The sequence below is a fragment of the Chelonia mydas genome, chromosome 6, assembly GCF_015237465.2.
Source record: "Chelonia mydas isolate rCheMyd1 chromosome 6, rCheMyd1.pri.v2, whole genome shotgun sequence".
Classification (NCBI taxonomy): Eukaryota; Metazoa; Chordata; order Testudines; family Cheloniidae; genus Chelonia; species Chelonia mydas.
Window position 1 is genome coordinate 65,353,143 of NC_051246.2, and position 22,238 is coordinate 65,375,380.

The window sequence follows — 22,238 nt, forward strand, 5'->3', positions numbered from 1 at the left end:
CCGCACAAGTACTACGCACAAAGTCTGCTTTTAAAGCACAGCATCCTAATTATTCCTCAGCGAGCAGCATGCAAGTAGCACAGCTATTTCCTTCATCAATTATTAACAGGGCAAAGCACATTCATTCAAAGAACTCTGCAGAATGGTGAGCAGCTTCCAGCTCCATGCTCACGCCCTGGAATATGCCAAAGGATCCTTTGCCGCTCAAAGCATTTATCTTTTTTTTAAACCAAACCGCCATTAAACATTCAGGGGAGACAGTTAAGCAGTTACTGCTGCAAAGCACCTTATGGTAGATACCAGAGTCTTTCAGGCTTGAATAGTTTTGCGTAACTGAGAATGTGCAAACATAAAGCAGGAGATCGCTGCAGCCTGTGCAATATGTTTGAAGGACATTTGTCAAACATTAGTAGCATGGTGGCAGGGCCTGGAGCTCTTTCCTCATGGGCAGTGTGTACTGCATACCAGTTAGGTGAAGTTCTGCTGGATAAAATTCCATATGGCTTTTACATGATCCAATGTAACCCATCTCTCGACCAGCCACCTCCCACTCCACCTTTACCTCTTAAATTGGCCCTATGTTTCTGCCAAACTGCACTGTAGAAATGCTAGGTCCAAAGGGCCTCCAATATCACAGGTGGAAGTTTAGCATAGGCCCTGGGGTGTCCTGCAGGTTTTATGTGAGGAAGATGTTCTTCTACAGTAAGTATGGAAAGATTTTCTCCTGAACTTCCTTGATATGGGGCAAGAGAGAGAGCATGGATGTTTTTGTAGGTTTTCCCCACCCCCAACAACTTGGAAAGATGCTGAAACATGTTCAGATGGGTAGAGGAGCCTCAAGCAAGTCTGAGTACAAGAGTCACACTGTAATCATCACTAGGGAGAAAGCGCCCCAAGACTATATGCTTTCAGCAGTCCCTGTAAGTGCCAGTGAAATTTTGCATTGAAGGAGTAGGTGAGGGTTTGGCTATGATTTGGGATGAGATTTATTTATGCATTTTGACTCAACTGCTTTTAGTTGGAGTTTTCACCTTGTAAAATATGTAGTCCCTCTAAAAGCCTAACTAGAACACAGTTACTAATGTACAAACTCTGAAATCTGAAAGGAATTAGAATAATTTAATCAGAAACTTCAGTTTACCAGAGAGTCTAGTTCAAAACATAGCTCATACTCTCCTGGTGCAAGAAAGGTCCCTCCCTTAGAGCAGGAGTGGAAGCCTGGCCAGGAGATCCAGATACAAATATCAGGAGAGGAAGTTTGTGGGAAAAGCCTGAGTGACTTTGAAAGTTAAGACAAGAGGAAGAACCCAGTGTAAACATGAAGATCAACAAAGCCTGATCGAATAAGCCACTGCATGAGTCTTCAAGGAACTACACACTCATTTACTTGTTTAAGTTGATCAGCATATTCTCATCTCAGAGAAGGAGAGATGGTGTATCGAAGCCCCCTGTGCAGACTGTGGGTTAGGAGGAGCAAGTATTCTACATCTGAGTGGCTATCTTAAAAAACCAGCATCTTGTTTTTGCAAGAAAAACCAATTTCACTGTCAGTTTCTTGAAAAAACTTGGGGTTTATTGATTTAAACTGCAAACAGTCGTTACAAAAGAGATTCTTTTAAATAAACTCAGAGAAAAAAAGCAATGTAGTGAACAGTAACAGGGGGAAAAAATTACATTCATTGTTTTCTTTGTGCCAGTCCCGTTCACCTCAACAAGGAAAACTCCAAACTTGGAATACAGAAAGGCAAAGACAAACTGCATTTGGAATGTCTTCAAATAGGCACTTTAAGCCAAAGGCTTTTGTCTCCTTTAAGAAGCTATCAAAAAAAAAGGAAGTAAAATGTCTTCCTTCCATACTGTCTCACAACAGAGCTTATACACATACATTCTAAAGCCCAGGTGTGTATGACCTAGGGGGGAGGGGAAGGAGGAAGAGGAGGAGGAAGAGAAAAGGCAAAGGAGCACACATTAACTCAATTTGCAGTCCAACACAAAAAAAGAGGGGAAATTCTAAAATAAATAATCCAAACACAGTTTTTGCATTTTTTTAAATTAATTTTTCATTTTTTAAAATAAAATAACCAAAAAAGTGTAAAGTTACAAAAATGTCATTGTAGTATAATATATTAAACTGTGGGGGGAAAAAAGGAAAAAAGACACTTCACAATCTTAAGATTAATATGGAAGATCATAATTTAAACATAAAAGAATATATTCTATGGATTCATCATCCCGATAAATATGAACAAAATTAACAAAAAGCATAGGTTTCGGCAATAAATACGTTTTGATAAGTTAAATAAGCTTTTTTTATATTGTTGTGCAGTGACAAGCAAAATTTGCTCTCCAATTTCTGAAAAGTTATACAAAATTAAAAACCCAGAAAAAAATAATAAAAAGCTTGGCGTGAGTGCTCTAAGATAGATCTAATGTACTCTAGAGCAAAACCATTAAAGCTATGTCTACTGGAACTTGGAATACACGGAACTTGCGTGTGTGGAATGAATTCCATTTGCCCACCCCCTCTAGTTTTATTTATTGTTTGTAAAGATGTCACATGTATACATGGGGAACTTTTAGCACCAAAATCAAGTCTTTCATAGTCCATCTGGCTTTTTCCCCCAATCACAAGTTCCACTCATGTTACAATCTTTGTCCATTCTCAGCTTTTCTTCCTGCAGACCTGAGCAGACCCAGGCAAGATTAGTCTTTAAAGAGGAAAAGGGTTGGATGTTAAGCGCTGTCCACATGCCATAAGTCTAGCAGAAACTGGCCAATGGGAAGGGAGGGGAGAAGGAACAATGCATTATTGTGGCCAGTGGAGGGAGCAGTTGGTTCTGGACATTCCCTGCACATCTGGAAGTGCACAGAGCTTTAAGGAGGCTGCTGGTGCCCTCTGCAGCCAGAGAGGTAATACAGTCACAGTGAAAATGTTCAAAGGCACTAATTTTGTAAACGGTTATTGCTTTTTACTGTAATTTGGCACTTAAGGTGTAAGCCAGTGAGTCAGCTACAGGCAAGTGGACAGCCTTTATGTTAACATCTAACCCTTAGATTGGGGGGCATTAAGGGGGGTGGGGGGTTCAGCTTAACATTGTAATAAAGGTGGGAGGAGGGCAAGAGGAAACCCCAGTTTAGTCATCAGAGATGGAGAGTCTGCTGAAGATGGGAAGACGTCTCGAGTTATCCAGGATGGGTGAATCTGAGCCACTGTGGCTGCTGCTGGAGCTGCTCAGATAGCCTTCCTGATCAGAGAGGGAGTCCTGAGGACTGGGGGGTGAGTCAAACATGTTGGGGGACTCAGACATGGGCCTGAAGAGGAAAGCAGTGGGTGAACCCCCACTGGACACCTGCACCCCTATGCTGGGGGCAAAGAGAGTGGCCAGCTCCTGGCTGGAGAAAGTGAAGGGGTTGCTGGCACAATCTGGCAAGGTGGGCGAGCCCAGAAGGTCATCAGCGCTCAGCATGGGTGGTGGGGTGACTGAAGTGGGGCTGTCCAGCAGCCCATTGGCAGCGGCACTGGGGAAGCCAGCAAAGCTGAAGCTGTGTTGGAGACGGGGTCTGTCAGCGATGGTGGGGTCCCGGCCCCCAGCCACAGCACGGCGCTCCTCGGCATTGTGGATGAAGTGACAACGAGGCCCATAAGGGCAGAAGCCGATGGTATGGAAAGTGCGACACAGCTCCGTCTTGTACTTGGGGTGGCGGGTTAGGCTCCGCAGCTCATGGATGCCGTGGGCAAACTGGCACTTGTCACCGTATTTGCAGGCACCGTTCTCCTCGAAGGGGCGGCACAGCTCTGTCTTGTAGCGGCTCGAGTTGATTTGTCCCCCGGGCTGCTTCTGCTGTAGCAGGCGCTCGCCACCTTCGGAGAAGGAGCGGTCCCGAAAACGGCTTTCCCTGGGACCCAGTACAGGGGCCGGCTCCCCCTTGAGGCTGCTTAGGAGCTGGTTCTGGTGAAACTTGGAGTTGGGCAAGGTGACCGAGTGCCTCCTGGGGAAACCCCCGCCAGCTGGGGTGCCCACTGCCTTCCTATCCAACAGACACCCTCCAACACCTGAAGGGCTGTAGTTCAACATCTTGTTACTCTGCGGAGAGAAAGCAAGAGACAGTCAGTCACCCAGCCTGCTCCAGCTCCCCCCTGCAGCCTATTCCCAATGCAACGCATCAGTCAATGACCTGATCACATCCAGCCCCATCATATCAAACCTAGCCTCTATCTTCACCAGCCACATCTCTCTGCAAAATAACCCTGCTTCTAATATCCCACCTTGTAGGACAGCAAATCATCCTGTTATATGGCACCCCCTTGCCCTAGGCAACGACCAGATGCCCCACCTACCCACACAGTGACCCTGCAATACATATAACCTCCCCCGCCCTAGGCAATAACTTGGGTGCCCCACCTACCCACACCTAGTGCTGCCTGCAAGAGCCAAACCCACTATTCTTCCTTCCTAAGTTACACAGTCCTCCTCTGCCGCAAGCAACTGCCCACCCTGCTCCACCTCCAATCCCACAGCCACATCTCCCCCAGGTTCAGGACCCCTTCCATACCCAAGAACCAGTACTTCCTTTTTTGAATTATTCCATCCAGTTCATAGACCCCTCTAGTGTCAGAGACTACTGTAGAAACCTTTGAGAATTGTAAATTTTCTGTACTACAGAAAAGTACAGAAGCATTATCTGGGACAGTCCTGCTTCAGGAACAGGGCGTATGTGTGAGACAAACTGGTGGGGGCATGAGACTTTTTGGAAATGCATTAATTACTGATCTAAATTAATCCCATTTCTCTTGCTCTTCCAGCACAGCAATAGCATTTCATCTGATCCAGGCCAGTCTTCACCCCTAACCACAAGAGGATTCCTTTGCAATTAGCCTTTGGGCTGCAAGGAAAGTCTGGAAGGGATCAGGAACCAGTTACTTCATCTGCAAACTCTGTTTTAAATATTAAAAACACTCGTTTGGGGAGAAAAGTTACACAGGTTTGCTACAGTCACAGTTACTTTGAAAAGCAGAGCTTTTTCAAAGCTCTTCACCTGTCCAGATTAAACAGGTTAGTTTTTTTTTTTTTTTTTTTTTTTTTTTTAAGGGGGAGGCACAGCCCTTGTTCACGCTCATAGCCCTGTTTTGTAGTGCAGCTTCATTGTCAACTCTTAAGAAAGTAAAGAGACAAAACTGAGTCAGTCTAGAATTTCTATTTGTAATCATTCTACACTGATCCTTTCAAAACAAGGAAAAGTCTCAGGAGTAGGAGGAAAAGTACTTTCTTGACTATCAGCTTGTTGGGGGTAGAGAACTCTGCTTTTGTTTCCCTTTTAAAACCAGCTCTGTTAGAAACTAAGAAAAAGTGTCTGTAGTCAGAATTTCGCTAAACAAAGGATAAATCCACGGGGGGGCGGGAAGGAACAAAGCTGATCTGGAGGGGAGGAGGAAAATAAGAAAAGTAAAACTGCATTGAGTGAATGGAAGCAGCTGTGAGTGCAGCACACTGGCCTGCAAAGGTTATTAAAGGAACCTCATCACCAGATAGTTTGGCCCCTAACGTAAATTTGCAGCTGTAGGAGCAGAAGCAGAACTAACTTGGGAAAATCAAAGCAACAAGACCAGGCGTGTTACAGCAGCCTAACACTTAAGCAATTAAAAGTGGCCGAGCAACAACTCGGAAGAAAAAGCTTTCCAACACGTTAAGAGTCCTTCTACCAACTCCCCACGTCAAGCAGCTCTACAAAGCCAGGCACAGGCACATGCGGCCACAGAAAGGAAGGTTTCCGTTTCCCATGCTTTTAGAATCCTCCCACTTGAAAAGCACAGAACTCAGGGAGAAGGGAAACGTCCTGAACAAGTTGAACAGGACTCCTTGGATTCTTGGGATTTCATTCCCGAAGTCATTAAAACCAGACATCTCCGCGAAAGTCAGCGATTAACACATTAGAAAGGCCACCCTCCCAGAGGTGGGGGGGGGGGGGGGGGGGAGAAAGAGAGAGGAGACAGTGAAAAAGGGAACAACTCACAAACAGTTTGGCCACATTCACGAGTTCTCTTTACAGCTTCACTGGGCTCCAGAAGGCTATTTGCAAAAAAACAAACCAACCAACAAACCCGCTGCCCCGAAAAGCATTTAGCAAGGTCGCTTGGCTGGGCTCGGTCCTTCCTAGGGGCAAGGAGCGGCAGGAAAGCCAGCCCCCGGCGGGCAGCGGAGAGGTGAAACAAGCCAGCCCCAGCTCAGGAGGGAGACGAGCAGAGCGATGTTTACGGCAAGCCGCAACCGACTGAGGATCGTCGAGGCGGCACAGCCGCCCCTCGCCGCACGAGGCGAGCGCCGGGGAGGGCTGGCGACCAAGTTTAGTCCCAGGCCAAACAGGCACCGAACTTCGCTACAGAACGGAAAGCCAGGACCCACCCAAGCTCCGTTCCCCAAAGCGAGCCGGGCCGAGGGGCCCGCTCAGCCCCGCCCAGGCGAGCCCCGGCTTTACCTTGCACAGAACTTCGCTCAGGTCGAAGATGGTCGGGGACACTAGCGCCGTGGACATGGTGGGCGATGGCCGGAGGGCGGCAGAGCAGCACGAGCCCGGCGCAAGGGATCACAGGGTGGGAAGTCAGGCACAGCCTCCGGCGCCCTGCTCCGCGTCCTTCCCCCCCTGCTCTGCCGCCACGCCGCGCTCTGCCTCCGGCCGGCCGCTCGCTTTCCCCCACCGCGCTGCCTAAACTCAATTTATAAAGTTTGCAAGCTCCCGGCCCGGCCCGGGGAGGAGCTCGCGGCCCCTTGCCAGCCGGGGAAGGAGGAGGAGGAGGGAGATGATTGACAGCGCGCTTGACTCACCCCGCCGGCCGGGCCCGAGAAAACTTTCAAGAGGAGGGAGGGGGAGGGGGAGGGGAGGCAAAGCCCGTTCGGAGGCTGCGCTGGGCTCTGGGTACGAGGAGGAAAGTTTTTCAAAGCTCCCCTCCCCCCCCACCCGACGTGCATGTGCAACTTGGTTGTGATTAGGAGGAGGGGGAAGGGCCCGCGCTCCTTTGTGAGTGCTGGAATTATGCAATGGGTGGTGACATCACTCGCTGCACCCACTCTGGGCTGCTTCCCCCCCCAGCTCAGCTTGCACTGAACTTCTGCAAAACGGCCCGGGCGGGAGCTGTGTCTTGCAGCAGGCTCTGCGAGTGCCCAGATCCCCCGCCCCCAGGTAGTTTCCCCGCTTTCCTTCTCGTGTGCAGGAAAGAAACGGCAACTTTAGCTGTTTGTAAAGGCAGGCAGGGTGTGCGCGCAAGAGTAGATGCGTAGTTGTGGTCGGGTCGGGGGTAGCAGAAAAACAAAACAAAACTGATCTTTGCAGAGACTCATTTTCCGAAATTTCTCCCAGCTGTAATTACCGTGAAACTAAAGAGGAAGGACTGTTTGTGTTTGTTTGCATGATATTGATTCTGTGAACTAGGTCGTAACGTTTGCTTTTTTCGATTGAAGCTTTTTCCTCTCTGCTGGACACCAGTTGCATGCTTACGTGTTGGAGATTTTTTTTCCCCAAGGAGATCTATTTCATCAGTAAAACAGGGGCCCAGTTTTCAGCTGCTTAGCTTTTCTTCTGCCTGACCAACACATTCGCAGATTTTTATTTAAGATGGTGTCTGCGAAGGCGATCAGATAGCAAGTGACACTGACAAAAAACAAGAGGCCCTCTCGATTTCCCCCCTTTGCTTCATCGAAAGCTGGAGTACTATTTGGTGTGTTTGCATGGGGTGCGCTTTCTGCATGAGTACCCGTTGCATTCTGTGCTCCCCGCCCTTCCCCTCTTTGAATGGAACAGATGGTTTTTCAGTCCATGCAGGTTTCATTTCACTCTTGTTATTAATTTTTTTCTTCTTTTGGCGGGATGACAAAGGAGCAGGGCACATGGATTGAAACATGACAGACTGACTAAAAAAACAACCCATAAACTTGTTTATCTGCTGTTTGCATCAGGAAAGCAACACGTTTGCAAAAGCTGATCAGTTTCCCCTCTGCCCCTCTGAAGTTCTGAAATGGAAGACTAGACTGAAGTGGAAATATTAAACTCTTAATTTCTTTCCTACATATTTCCATTTGTCCTTTGTCACCTCCTCGTCCTTTTTACAGTAAGTGTCACCCACTCCAGCCCTCAGATGTTTATTCCATAACACTTTTAACTCCTCGATCTGTTATGAAACAATGTGTGTGTTTAGTGCATTTTCCATTGCAATATAATTAGGTCACCTAATTATAAGCACGTTTCTTTAGAAAGGCAAAATTAGAGTATGAATCCGGCTGGCTCTCCTCCTGACAAATTTTAACAGGAATTTATTTAATCAATGTAAAATAAAATATCAGAGCGCACACAAACTTTAGACTTTACTTGTTTAAGCTTTAAGGGCTGCAGCTGAGCTGTGCGTTGCATTTTACAACTATAAAGAGTTATTTCCAGTTTGGGCTGGCTTGAATTTGTCTACTTTGATTTAAATTGATTGAATCCATTTTTAACATTGCTGCTGTCTTTGCATTTTTGGAAGCTGACTGTCTTCAAGTTGATTCACATCTCCCACCCCCTTAGTCTTACGGCCTTTTTCCAATTTTGATTGAAACCTGGCAGGCTCTGCTAAAGGAAATAACTCACATCCATATTAATTTAAATAATTAAAATGTGTTTAGTTCTTAGAGTGGTGTTCTCTAATTTCTGCCTTTGCTCTCCACTCTTACCCCAGTCCCCAAAGGGCACTTTTTAGCAATTTGAAATAATAAAGCTTGGGGGTGTGGGGAGGAGCAAAGTTTCTTAGCAAATAATCTGTTCCAGATTTTAGTACACAAAGAATTATGTATACTGATATTGATGGAAGGAGGGGGGAGTGGTTTCTTTGTAACAAGCTTGTTTCAAGGCTTCTAATGTGGGGCTCCTTAAATGTGAAACTTGTTGGGTCAAAACCTGCAGTCCTTACTCAGGCAAAACTCTGACTGAAGTTAGCGGGAGTGAGAGTATTGCCAGAGGAAGGCCTGTGGGATTTGGCCCCTTGTTATTAATCCATCCAGACTGAGACTTGAACTATAAACTCCTTCTTAAAATGCATCTCATTATTGTACTGAATATTCTGCTTCCTCACATAGCCCAGACTTCCAAGGAGAACTGAAACCCTAACTGCAGAGTCCAGAATGCAAGCCCAGCTAAGAGCGCGTTTAAAACAAACGATCCCTGTTCCCACTTCCTCTTCTGTTTGCTTCAGTCTCAGGAACTGGGCTTTAAACTTGTCTTCCTGACTTTCCCCGCCTTCGATATCCAAGAACAGCCAAAATAACGAATCAAGAGCAAACACCCACAGAGTCTGTCCCTTCCATATTTCCTTTTTTATTCTGTATTTAAGGATAGAACCCTAGTTCCACTTATTTTCCTTCTCTTTCTAGATACATTTTTGTTTAGTTTTTTGCCAGAATTGAAAAGCAACCAGCAGAGAGAGCAGCTTGAACATGTTATTTTCTGCAGTTGTTTACTGGCTCTGTGGATGGTGCTTGTTCCCAGAGCTCTGAGCCTCTCTATAATTAAACCTTTTTTAATTGTTAGGTTGGAAACATCATTCCAGGGACTTTCCAAGGGTTACCAAGTCCAAATGAGGAAGCCATTACAGATAACTATTTCATGACTGACTTGCTTGGAGCCTGGCTTTTTCATTGAATCTGATCTCCCGTACTTTATACGGAGCAACTCTGATTACTCAAAGGTCTCAGAACAAGAGTGGAGTCTGTGCCACAGTGGGCACAATCCTGCATTCCTCGCACACCCAACCCACGTGGATTTGAATGTGAGTTTTGGTTGCACAAGGAATGCAGGATTGGACTCTCTGTTACATGCCCCATATCAATCAACTCACCAAATTGTATGTATGTTATGTTTAATATTGTTGCACATATTTTCTGCCTTATATTAAATGTGTGCAATAGGATACACATACACTTACTATGGGAACTGTAGCTTTCTGTTTCAAAACCTCTTTGCATTTAGGGTCAAATGCTGGTCATACTGCTGTCCAGTGAGAATTTTGATGGAATCTGGATTTAGGCTGTAAGAGCCTGACTTTCAGCCACGAGGTATGTCTGGATTTGTACACAAGCAAATCCCTCCTTTGAGCACGTGCCTGGATAAATATAAGCCAGACTCGCCACATGCATGCACAGAATGGGAATTTGTGTGTGCACCTATGCATGCCTCTCGGGGGGCTGAAAAATCAGACAGGTCCATTCTCAAATATAACATTACAATCACATTTTTGCACTGAGTTTAATTGCGACGTTTGTTTTTTTTAAAAGAAAAAACCATTTCTAGCCACCACACACTTGAGTAAACACATAGGTGTGTGTATCTGAATGTAATGTCATGTACTCTGGGGTTTGTACAGTAGCTCTTTAGTGCAGTGCACCTACTTTGCAGCTTGGACGGTGCAAATGGACTTGGGGGTCAGCAGTAAGGCTGCCAAATTTGTTGAGCCTCTTCTGCAGCCATCTGTAGGCCTCTTTTGTAGGTGCTGCTTCTTGAGTGCCATCACATAAGCCTTCATCATCAGATTCAGGTACAGGCCAACTGGTTGACTGGGCCTCCCTTCGCTCCTTATTGGCCAAGCTCACCCAGTGACATGGTTTTAAAAAGAGGGGGAGATGAGTCTTATCCAGTCCACATACACATAGAGGAACATGGAAATTGCCAGAGTGGATCAGACCTATGGTCCCTGTAGTCTAGTATCCTGTGTCTGATAGTGGTCAGTACAAGATGCTTCAGAGGAAAGGATGAGAAACCCCGCATTAAGCAGATGTGGGATAATTACTCCCCCACCTCCTCCAGTAGGTCTCCTCCTAATAATCCCTAATAGTTAAAGTTGGCATATCAAAGGCTCCACCAAGTCTGGTAACCTCGTTCCTGAATTACCTTTATCTTTTCATGGGACATGATGACATCAATGGGAGTTTTACCATTGTCTTCAAGGGGAGCAGCATATATTGCCCATGGCTGTTAATTTCCAATTTTGTGCATTTTTTTTCAGATTTCAATGCAGAGAACCACACTTTGAAAAATTGGAATTGGACATGTACTGTCATATTGTTTGGGCCAGGTGGCGAAGACTCCAGCACAGGGAAATTTAAACTGATCTCTAACTGGTCTCATAACCAATGAACACTTTATTTCAACGTGCTTGCCTCAGATGGATCCACAAGAACTACAAGCCTCAGTACATTGTTAAAAGATAGAGGAATAATCCTAAGTCTTTACTCTGATTAACTCCCAGTGACTATAATGAGTGGTTAGACTAAGGGCCAAGTTTAAACCAAATAAAGATTCAGAATTTGGAGCATGCATAGTCTGTGATTTTGTAATTCTTACAACCATGGAGAGATTTGGTTTTCTGCAGAAATACCAAAATTACCAGAGACACCTGTTTTCAGCTGAGAAGGTTATAAGCCCTTGAAAATAGGGGTTTCCTGTGTAATAAATGTGGCTTCTCAGTCATAATGCTTTAGTGTACACTGTGTTTAAACAGGTTTCAGAGTAACAGAGTAACAGCCGTGTTAGTCTGTATTCGCAAAAAGAAAAGGAGTACTTGTGGCACCTTAGAGACTAACCAGTTTATTTGAGCATAAGCTCAAATAAATTGGTTAGTCTCTAAGGTGCCACAAGTACTCCTTTTCTTTTTGAGTTTAAACAGGCATAGTAACCTTCCTGTATATGTTTCAGCTGGTTTCCTGGAGTATTAATATCTTCTGGGTCACAGTGCTATTTGTGTGGGTTTTGGGGAATGGGTTAAGGTAGATTTCTTTTAGTCTCATGTACCCCCAATGTCTTTTTTACACATTTTCCCCATTCCATGTACCAGTTCTTCAGCAGCTTTTACAAATATTGTGCATGGATAGGTGAGTACAGGCATGCCTCTTTCTGTTTTTTTCCCCTTATAATGTGTCCTTAAGGGTTGTTTGTTTTTTTAAAGTCTGTTATTTTGGTCTTGTGTTCCCTATATGTAACACTTCTCTGTATCCATTGGGAAGTATGAATGGCCCAAGTTGGAAACCATTGCTTTTAGGTACACCCTCTGCTGGGCACTGCTGGCTCCTTGGGAAATGCCTAGCTTTCTGGTCAAAAGCAAAAAGGTATATTTGCAGCTGCTTGGTAAGAAAACAAACTCCCAAAGATACAGGAAAGTGCGTGGAGGTGGTAGGAAGCAACGGGAGTGCAATTCCTGGCAGCTTGGGTGTGTAAACATTTATAAAAGAGAGAGAGAGAGAGAGAGTGTGTGTGTGTGTGTCTACTTTGCGGTAGCAGGAAACCTAAGTTGCCAACACCATTATTTTTGCAGGAGTTGGAAGATCCAGCACCAGGCAAATATTAAAAACTCTTAATCCTCCCGACTTTACACCTGTAAATAACATAAAGAACATCCAGCATGAGATAAATTACATGATATCTTTGCTAATCATTTCTGGGTTTTAGGATCTGAGTTTGCTGGTCACAAGAGGGTCTCATAGTTTCTTAGTAGCTCAGATATTTGAACCCGTTTGGTGTGGGGCGGGGGAAGGCAGGAGGTGAGGATAGAATTTGCTCTCTGCAGAAAAGATCAAAAATATCTGAGTAACTTGTGACAAACTTAGTACTGGTGGCATTGACAAGATAGTGCTGTGGAAAATGCAGAGGTGTCATTTTGGCAGGCTATCGAGTAAGGAAACTTAATGGACATAAGTTATAATTTCCAGTAGCAATACTAATGCCATTAATATATTTCCACATAACAGGACACCGAGCCTATACTTACGTTTGCTTTCTATGATTAGTTTTCTTGTGGCCAATATATTGCCACTGTTAAGTAGCTGTGAAGAGGGATCCAAACATGCTGGAGGGAGGGAAGAGCAGGCACTAACTGCGCAGCAATGGAAAAACAGTGGATGATACAAGAAAAGAGTTAAAATCTGTCAGGAGCCCCTGCTGCCCATCTGTGTAAAATAAATGTGCTCCAGATGTCATCTTGGTCTTACATCTCAGCTCTTCCTTTTCCACGGTTTGCAGCATACTTGTCTTCATTTTTTTCTGGCTGTGTGCCTTCTACTATACTGCCCCCTATAGGCCAAGTTCACCATTGTCTTGCATCCTGGTGTAGCTGTTTACATGAGTACAAAGTGGGTGTAGAAATCACTACCATTCTGATTTGGTAGCAGTTTACATGCACTTTGCACTGGTGTACATAACTGCACAAGGTACGGGGCTGCAGTGAATGAGGCTGTTTGTCTGTAATAGGCCATGTATCCTCACCTATAGCCACCCTCTCAGCTCTTCAAAACCCATGTTTTCAAAACAATTCCTTCTTTCTTCTCATTAATACCATTACCACCCACCCACTTGCTTGTACTATTGTCCTGTGTCTTATCTTGTGTTTGTTCTGTCTAGCTTAGAGTGTAAACTCTTCAAGGGAGGGAGCATGTCTTATCACTGTTTGCAAAATGCTAGCAAGTTAACTAGGCCATATACATGTTTTTAATATTCATAACAACATGGAAAGTAGGCCAGTTTAGTAAAAGAAACAGTGCAACCATATGAAGGTGTGGGAACAATTTCTCCACTGCAGATTGATGTTGCACCATTGGTGAATTATGGCCCTAGAGCCAGCCTAGTTAGCCAGGGTTAGAGCACCCACACATAGGGGGAATCTAGTGGCATAGAGCTGGCATAGTGATTCCTACACCACTATCTCCCACCACAGCCAACACAGCTTCCCTATGCCCCATGAACTCCCAGCCGCACTATCAACCCTTGCTGTTGGCAGCCAGCATCAACTTTCAAGCTGCTGTAGGTTGTGTCTGAGGATCGGCCTGGCACACAAAAGAAGTTTTCCACCCCCCCCACCCCCCACTTCATTAGCTTTGCTCTGTGCTCACTGGCTGAAGCCGAGGATCTGGGCCAGGGGTCGGCAACCTTTCAGAAGTGGTGTGCCGAGTCTTCATTTCTTCCGTCTAAGTTAAGGTTTCGCATGCCAGTAATACATTTTAACGTTTTTAGAAGGTCTCTCTCTATAAGTCTATAATATATAACTAAACTATTGTTGTATGTAAAGTAAATAAGGTTTTTAAAATGTTTAAGAAGCTTCATTTAAAATTAAATTAAAATGCAGATCTTATCAGTTTAGTGTGATCGTTGCCCTTGCTTTTCCTTGCTGAGTTTTCCAATGTCTGGCACGTATTTGGATAGTTTAAGCTGCACACAGGCTTCTGAGTGATCAGTTGTTAACCAGCTCTGAGAGGGACAGAGGACAGATTTCATGTGTGAAAATACCTATTCACATAGGTATGTGGATCCAAATGCTGAAAGCATTGCAAACGCAATTTTCTTCAAACAGTTAAATTTCACTAGCAGGGACGTCCAGCAGGTCAAACTAGAGGCCCCATGATCTCTCTCCGTAGCTTCAAGTGCACTCCGCAGATCTCCAAACTTTGATGCCCACAATTCTGAGCTTTTTAACTGAATGAGCTGCATTTTGAAATCTTCAACCCCCATCCACTGAAATGCAGACAAATCCAAGTTGCTTTCATTGAACTTTTCAGGTTTAATTAGAAAAGAAAGTATTGGGCCAAATCGCTGGAAATGTTGAAATCTGTCAGAAAATTCTGATTCCAGTTCTTGCATGTACATTCTAAGCTCAGCATCAGATGCAGTGCGCTGTTCCACGTGATGTGATCGTGATGTAAGCAGCAAATCAGGACTTAAAAATTCCCCAGTACAGTGGCGCTGGAACAATTTTTAAGGTGGGGGTGCTGAGCTGCACCCCTCTTGCCCCTGTCTGCACCCCTCACTGCCTCAGGCTGGGGCCAGTGAGCCACAGCTGGGGGTGGCTGCAGAGCTCTGGGCCGGTGGCCGGGACCCCAGGATGGCAGCAGAGCCCCCAGGACCAGTAGCTGGGACCCGGGGCTGAGTGGGGCTGGTGGACGGAACCCCGGCTGGCAGGGGGCCGGCAGCTGGTACCCCAGGCTGGCAGCGGAGCCCCAGGAACTGGTGGCAAGGACCCGGGGCCGGCAGCGGGCTGAGTGGGGCTGGTGGATGGAACCCCAACTGTCAGGGGGCCAGCGGCTGGTACCCCAGGCCAGCAGCGGAGCTCCCGGGACCAGTGGCCAGGACCCAGGCATTGTGAGTGCCACTGAAAATCAGCTCGCATGCCGCCTTTGGCACGCGTGCCATAGGTTGCCTACCCCTGATCTGGGCTGTAGTGCAGAGCATAACAGCCATATTAGAAAATTTGCCATTTTAATAGTTTAGCTTCAACCTAGCCTGATTAGAGCTACCTTTGTTTTGTTCAGTGCACAAAGGGCAGTCAAAGACTCTCAGGTACAGGGCTTTTATTTTAGATCAATGGAAACTACAACAACCCAAGAAAGAACTACAGTAAAGTCTCCATGAGAGAGCAAGTGGTGCCTGCTGCAAATCTGAACAGAAACTGCTCTCCAAAATGGAGGGCCTCACAGAAACTTAAAGGTGCAGTACACAGAAAATAGCACAAATTCCAGACTTTTTTCCAAAATCTCACTCCAGATTTATAAACCCATGAATGTTGTTGTATACAAATCTAAATTATTTAGATTTGTATAGAACCTCCCATCCAGAAGGAATATAAAGCAATTCAGTCACTATATGCCAATATCTGCTCAATTACATTGGTGCAATTCCAATTGTGTCTGACAAATTTTGACCCGTGCAATTTTCCATGCTTGGTCTTTGCCGGAGGTTGAATGTGCTAATGAATTTTTGCCAATGTTAAATATTTGTCTAGGTATTTTGTTGTTATTTGTTTGAAACAACTCTAGTGCCTCCAGGGTTTGGAGTGGGATTTTGCTATTTGGCAGGGATGTAGCACAGAGGTCAGGGTGCTGCCTTTTTCTACCTGCTTGCAAATCCATCCAGATTTCGCCAATTTATAATTCGGGAGGGAGGGGGGGAGGGAGGATTGCATATCCATGATGGAACTTATTCTGCACTTGTTCCATAATTTTCTGAACATTCCCATTACACTGCATATGCTTCTAAACCTCAGTGAGGTGTTTGCACCAGCCAGTCAGCTTGCTTTTCTGCCCATCCCATCAAAATGCCCTTTAGCCTGGGGGAAGGTACAGTGGGCAGGGAGCCAAGTTCAAGTCTTGTCTCTTCTGATGAACCTCATGCCTGTGCATTTTGATGCAATCTTAAAATACATGATCACATATTTTTTTCACAGGATGGAGAGTGTTAATCTATACCATTTGGGGATTATTGGAGTGCACCATGCTCCAGCCGTGTTTCTGACACACCTCCTACATCAGGAACTGTAAGAGGACCTGCTACACTGGCTCCTCTGACCATCGGGTAGATACAGGGATTTTCCTTTCCCTTTGTATCACAGAAGTGGTTCAAAGAGAGTAGAACTGGGGCAGATAACAAAAGAGCCAATGGCAATCCCTCATCTGGAATACTGGGCCAGGTTAAGATTTACCACAAAGGTAAATTATTGCCAGTTGTGGTGGTAGTTTTGTGATGTGAACCTCATCCACTGGGAGCCTGTTTGTTTTCATTAGCAGAGAATGATGACGAATGCAGGTTAAGTTGAACACACAGAACTTCATGAAACTCTGTGGATTGCTCTGTCCACATGGCTAGGTTGCTTCCAGCCTAACTCCCTGCATTCCCTGTTCCACTGGTGTCCCATCAATAAAGGTCCCCCACACCCAGAACATGCGCCCTCTGACTCCAGTTCCACTGAGCATGATACAGTGCTTGAGATCACCAACCCATTTCACTTAAGCCAATAAATAACCACCAAATGGTAATAAATTTCAGTCACGGGAGCTGGATTTGAACTGTCAGCCTGGAAAGGCTCCAAATCACATTACTAGACTAAACTAAATATTTATTAAACTCCTGGGGGGCAGGGTCCATGTCTTACTATGTGTTTGCATATCACCTAGCCCAATGAGGCCCCAATCCTCCCCAGGGCCTTTGGGCACTGCTGCAGTACAAACCAAAAATTCTATTAGTAATGTATTAATCTGCAAGCCTTGATGAAATGCAGCTGGGAATTTTAAAAGAACTCAAGGGACATTGAGAAATAAGCACCGGTGAATCATGAGAGTCAGGAGAAGCTACTAATGTGTGGGAAAAGGCAAATGTGCTAACTATTCTCAAGCATATAATAAAGCACTATGTAATAATAATTATTGTTATGGTAATGAAGGCTGTGTGACTATTTGGGAGAAAGATGTCTAATAACTGACAAACAACGTGGCTTGGATTGTTTTGATCTGAGATTTAAACAATGGTTACGTATGTAAGACAATATTACACAGGGCACAGAACCCTGGCATAAGACCAACTATGTGCCCGACAATTTGGTTTTATATAGGTCATGCCAAAGAAATAATAGTTTTCTTCAGCATAATTACTGATTCATTAGGTAGAGGGAATATAATGGAAAGACTCTGGGTTTCAGGGAGGCATTCGATATACCAAACGTATACATTTAGGCCTCGTCTACACGGCCACTTCACAGCGCTGCAACTTTCTCGCTCAGGGGTGTGAAAAAACACCCCCCTGAGCGCTGCAAGTTTCAGCACTGTAAAGTGGCAGTGTAGACAGTGCATCAGCCCTGGGAGCCACGCTCCGAGCACTAGTAGCTACTACCCTCATGGGGGTGGGGGATTTTCTCCCAGTGCTGGTGCCGCAACTACACAGCCACATTAAAGCACTGCAGGGGCAGCGCTCTAATGTTGCCAGTGAAGACATACCCTAATGGAGCTTCCAGACCATCCAACATGGACCTAACTCTGCTCCCACAGCAGTCAATGGTAAAATTGCCATTGACTCCAATGGGAGAAGAGCTAAGACAACATTAAACACTTTTGAAAAACCTGCCATTAAAGTTTAAAAATCAGTGGTACTTCTATAATGCTTTTACCAATCATCTCTTAAATCCCTATATAACAACATTTTATAGGTAGATTGGGAAACTGAGCCACAAAGAGATTAAGTAACTTGCTCATGACCACACAGCAAGTCCAGGGCAGAGCCAGAGATAGAGCCCGTACTTCCTGTGTCTCAATCCGCTGGTGTAATTAGCACTCTACATGCCTTCTCTGAACAAGGAAAAGAACCCAGGTGTCCTGAACCCCATTCCTCTCCAATGACTAGAGAGCACCCTTTCTATTACAAAGAAGTTAGTAAATAACTACATTTTTTTTAAAAAAGGATTTTTTTTAAAAGAATGGATAAAAATGGATTAAAACCATGGATTAAAAATTAGTTTTTCTCAAACTCAAGAGCAATTGGGCAGTAGACTAGACTTCTGAGGTAAATGGTTGAGGCACCATCATGGCAGATGTTCAGGAGGAAATGCTGTACAAACATGCTCCCACTCACCCTGAAATCAAAGTCAAAACTCCCATTGACTCCAGTGGTGCAGGCTGAAACCCTTGGTGAGTAGCCTTACAAAATGTCTAGCTCTGATATTGTATATGATATGAAAACTGGAAGGTGCCAATCTTCAAAAAGGAGCTAATGCAGATACCAGAATGTATAGACCTCCTAACCCTGACCTTTGTTTTGAGAAAAACTGAGCAAAATCATAAAACAGCTGAAGGAAATGAGTAAGATTTGGTAGCTTTTTGTAAGGCTGAATCATGCTTCTCTAATCAGCTGACTTCTCCAAGTTACTAAAACAGCTGATCAAGAAAAAGGATGGACTACAGTAAATGTAGTTTCAAAAGACTTCTTGATAAAGATCTTCCTGAGAGTCTAATAAGGAAACTTGGTAACGAGAGGATGACAGGGGAAGCCTTGTCATGGATTAAAACCTGTGTCTGAAAGAGGAAGAAAAGAAGTGGAAAACTGGCCGTTTATTTCTACATCGAAAGAGGTTAATTCAGGGGAAGAGGAGGAAAATAGTATTCTGAACGATATTAACGTAATGGAAATGGGCAAGTAACAAGGCAGCAAAATTTGCTGACAATGCTAAATTATTTACTGCAGCTGCAAATTAGTCAAGGCTAGTGAGAATTGTGGGACACTAGAAAATCCTAACAAAACTAAGAGATTGGACTCCAGGATGCGAGATAAAGTTCAACATAGGCAAATGCAGGATAATACATTTTGGAAGAAATCATCTAAACCACTCATACACACCTGCATGCTCCAAATTAGTGGTTAACTTCTCAAGAGAAAGATATAGGTTTCATCGTGTCAACATGGCAATGAAACCGTTTACTCAAGATTCAGAGTAGCAGCCATGTTAGTCTGTATTCGCAAAAAGAACAGGAGGACTTGTGGCACCTTAGAGACTAACAAATTTATTTGAGCATAAGCTTTCGTGAGCTACAGCTCACTTCATCAAATGCATTTACTCAAGAGTGGTTAGTAAAAGGGATAAGATAGTAAGCTTGAACTAAGAAGGAGCTAAAGATCAATATGGAAAATATTATAACATGGTATAAACTAGTGGTACATAGTCACTTATTGTATGTCACTTGGTCTCAGAAAGGACATAGTAGAAACAGAGAAGGCCCAGAGAAAACAACACAACAGAATAGAGATGCATAGGCTTAAGTCAAAGATGACTAGGATGGTGAGGGGAGGTATAGAAGTCTAGTACTACTTAGTTTAAGGGAGAAGCACAATGACAGAAGCATCTAAAACAATAAATATAATTAATAGTGCTGCCTGGATGTTCCTTTTTATTACCCAACTTTAAACTGTCCCAGGGGAAGATAAAGCTTCAGAGGCATTTTTCTGGGGGGGGAAGAGGGCGGGAAGTTGAAGGTAAAGCGGGTGTTCTGGTTAACATTCTGTCTCTCAGTATTGTTCCAGGTGGTGTGAGATTTACTGATTGGATTACTGTAATTGCCACATTCACCTAATACAATTACTGTGCTAACAATGTCTAACTCAGTGCTCTCAGATCTCTACCATCGGCATTTAGACTGTGCCCGTTAAAATCGTACCTGAATTCCATAGAGTCTGAACAGTACTATAGAGAAACAATATGCACTGCAGCATATTGTAAGATAAGACCCATGTAATAAGAAAGAGAGAAATATATAAGTAATTTAGGTTTCAGAGTAGCAGTTGCGTTAGTCGGTATTCGCAAAAAGAAAAGGAGTACTTGTGGCACCTTAGAGACTAACAAATTTATTTGAGCATAAGCTTTCGTGAGCTACAGCTCACTTCATCGGATGCAAAGCTTATGCTCAAATAAATATGTTAGCCTCTAAGGTGCCACAAGTACTCCTTTTCTTTTTATAAGTAATTTAGTCTGCTATAATCTAAATGCTGCCAGACTTCACTATATTTTTGTGCGTCCGGTAGACTGACACAAAATAGAAATGCTGAATTTTTGGAGACTAGATTGAGCTGGTGAATGGGCTTTACAGGGAAAACAAACTGAACTCTGCCATGAAGACTGGCATCTGTGATAAATGAATACACTGCAGCACACATCAGACCTTGTGGTTGGTTTACCTCTAGCCCCTGTAATCAGCGAATACTAAAACCTCAAATGGAGCAAACTAGTCCTCCTGAATCCTTTATTCCAAAAGGGAGCCTGGCTGGGAAATGGAGGAGGTGGTTGCAGAGCGTCTACATTTTCCTGGAAGCAAGTGACATTGCAGAAAAATTGGAGAGGGTGGAGTCCTCCACACTGCAACACACGGAAGGCCCAGAGACATTGGACAGCTACCATACATTCCAGTGGGAGCATGAAGGGGGTTGCAAATTGCTAGATAATAGCATTCAAAAGTTTCAAGCATACTTTGATCCACACAAGTATGTCACTTGGGAAAAACACATTTTTTCCTACAAGCTGGCTGCCAGGTGAGACTATTGATCAGCATGTTACAGCCATATGTAATAAAGTCAAGTCATGTGAATTTGATGCGCTAACAGACGAATAAATTAGAAACTGAATTATTTGTGGTATATAACTGATAAGGAGGTCAAAGCAAAGTCAGGATAAGTGGGAGGAGAGGAAAAACTTTTGAAAAGGTAATCCTTCCTTCTTAGTAGTTGTTTATTAGGTGATTTTACAGTCTTTGAAGTTGACTCAGAAGATGAAGTGAGCTGTAGCTCAAGAAAGCTTATGCTCAAATAAATGTGTTAGTCTCTAAGGTCCCACAAGTACTCCTGTTCTTTTTGCGGATACAGACTAACACGGCTACACGGCTGCTACTCTGAAACTCAGAAGAGTAGCTCACAAACCTTACAAGATAAGCCAAGCTGAACTTTTCAGTACTAAGATGGGCGAGCTCACCCCCCTACAAAGAAAATCCAGAGCATTGCAGTGGTGCTGGTGATTTAGTAGATGATGTTCCTCCCTCTTAATCGATACTGAGACAGAGGTTTAGCAGCGTGCTAGGGGTGCGGTGCTGCTGGAGGGACAGTCATTTGGATGGGAAATAAAACTGAGGCTCAGACCACTTGCCATTTAAAAATCTATTCCTACTTGTCACAAGAGTAGAAATGTTAGCCCTGGAGTCCTAGCTAAATTCCAACTTACGGCATTACTATCTGCTACCTAAATAGTCACAGCACTTTCAGCTGGACACAGCATTCTCCACTTGCTGTCCTCATCTGTTGTGTAGTTTTAGGGGATGCCACTATGCAGCTTCTGTGCTGCATCTCTCTGTGAGCTGCATTTCATTGGTAGGGTATTTTCTCTATATTCTGTCTCTGCTTTGTAAAGTTGGGATAAACAATGTTGCATAAATAGAATTTATTTTTTTAGGCTGCCTGGTGAAAGCAGTTAGTGCTGCTGCTGCATGGGAAGGAAAGCCAGGTCTCCCATTTTTAATGTGAGTCTCACAAGATTTGCTGTTTTTCTTAAAAGACCCAGCCCTGGGAGTCATGTGATTACGTGAGACTCTCGGTTTTCATTTTTAAAAAAATGTTTTTAGCTCTTCTGGTTGCACAGGAAAGCTTGAAAATGTAACCTCTGGAGATGCACAAACCAAAACGCCCATATAGAAAGAATCCAAATTGATTATATTTTAAAATTGCTTGATTTTTAAGCCACTCATGCTATTTCGGATAGAGCAGTTCTATCTCCTGGCCTGTAGATCCAGCCCTTAAATTCACATAGTCACTTAAAGTTCCTTTTACTAAGAGCATGCCTGCTGATTGTCGCCAAACTTAAATTGGAAGATAGTGTAGGAACCTTAGCAGCAGTTAGGTGATCATACAGCAGCAGTGATCAGGATGGAGGAAGTGTGCTG

The 22,238-nt window shown here is 44.2% G+C and overlaps 1 protein-coding gene and 1 long non-coding RNA gene across 2 annotated transcripts; one reads left to right on the forward strand and one right to left on the reverse strand.

Annotated features, from left to right (window-relative positions):
• Window positions 1-1,551: 1,551 nt before the first annotated feature.
• On the reverse strand, window positions 1,552-11,031 carry ZFP36L1 (ZFP36 ring finger protein like 1). Its single transcript, XM_007054253.4, has 2 exons — window positions 6,475-11,031; window positions 1,552-4,085 (listed from the first exon to the last, which is right to left on the reverse strand). Exons 1-2 carry the CDS (start codon window positions 6,529-6,531, stop codon window positions 3,135-3,137), a joined length of 1,008 nt encoding a protein of 335 aa, XP_007054315.1. The 5' UTR covers window positions 6,532-11,031; the 3' UTR covers window positions 1,552-3,134.
• On the forward strand, window positions 9,961-11,334 carry LOC119566425. The gene is made up of 2 exons (XR_005225485.2): window positions 9,961-10,076; window positions 11,024-11,334. It is a non-coding gene; the product is annotated as an uncharacterized LOC119566425 (long non-coding RNA).
• The last annotated feature ends 10,904 nt before the right edge of the window (window positions 11,335-22,238 follow it).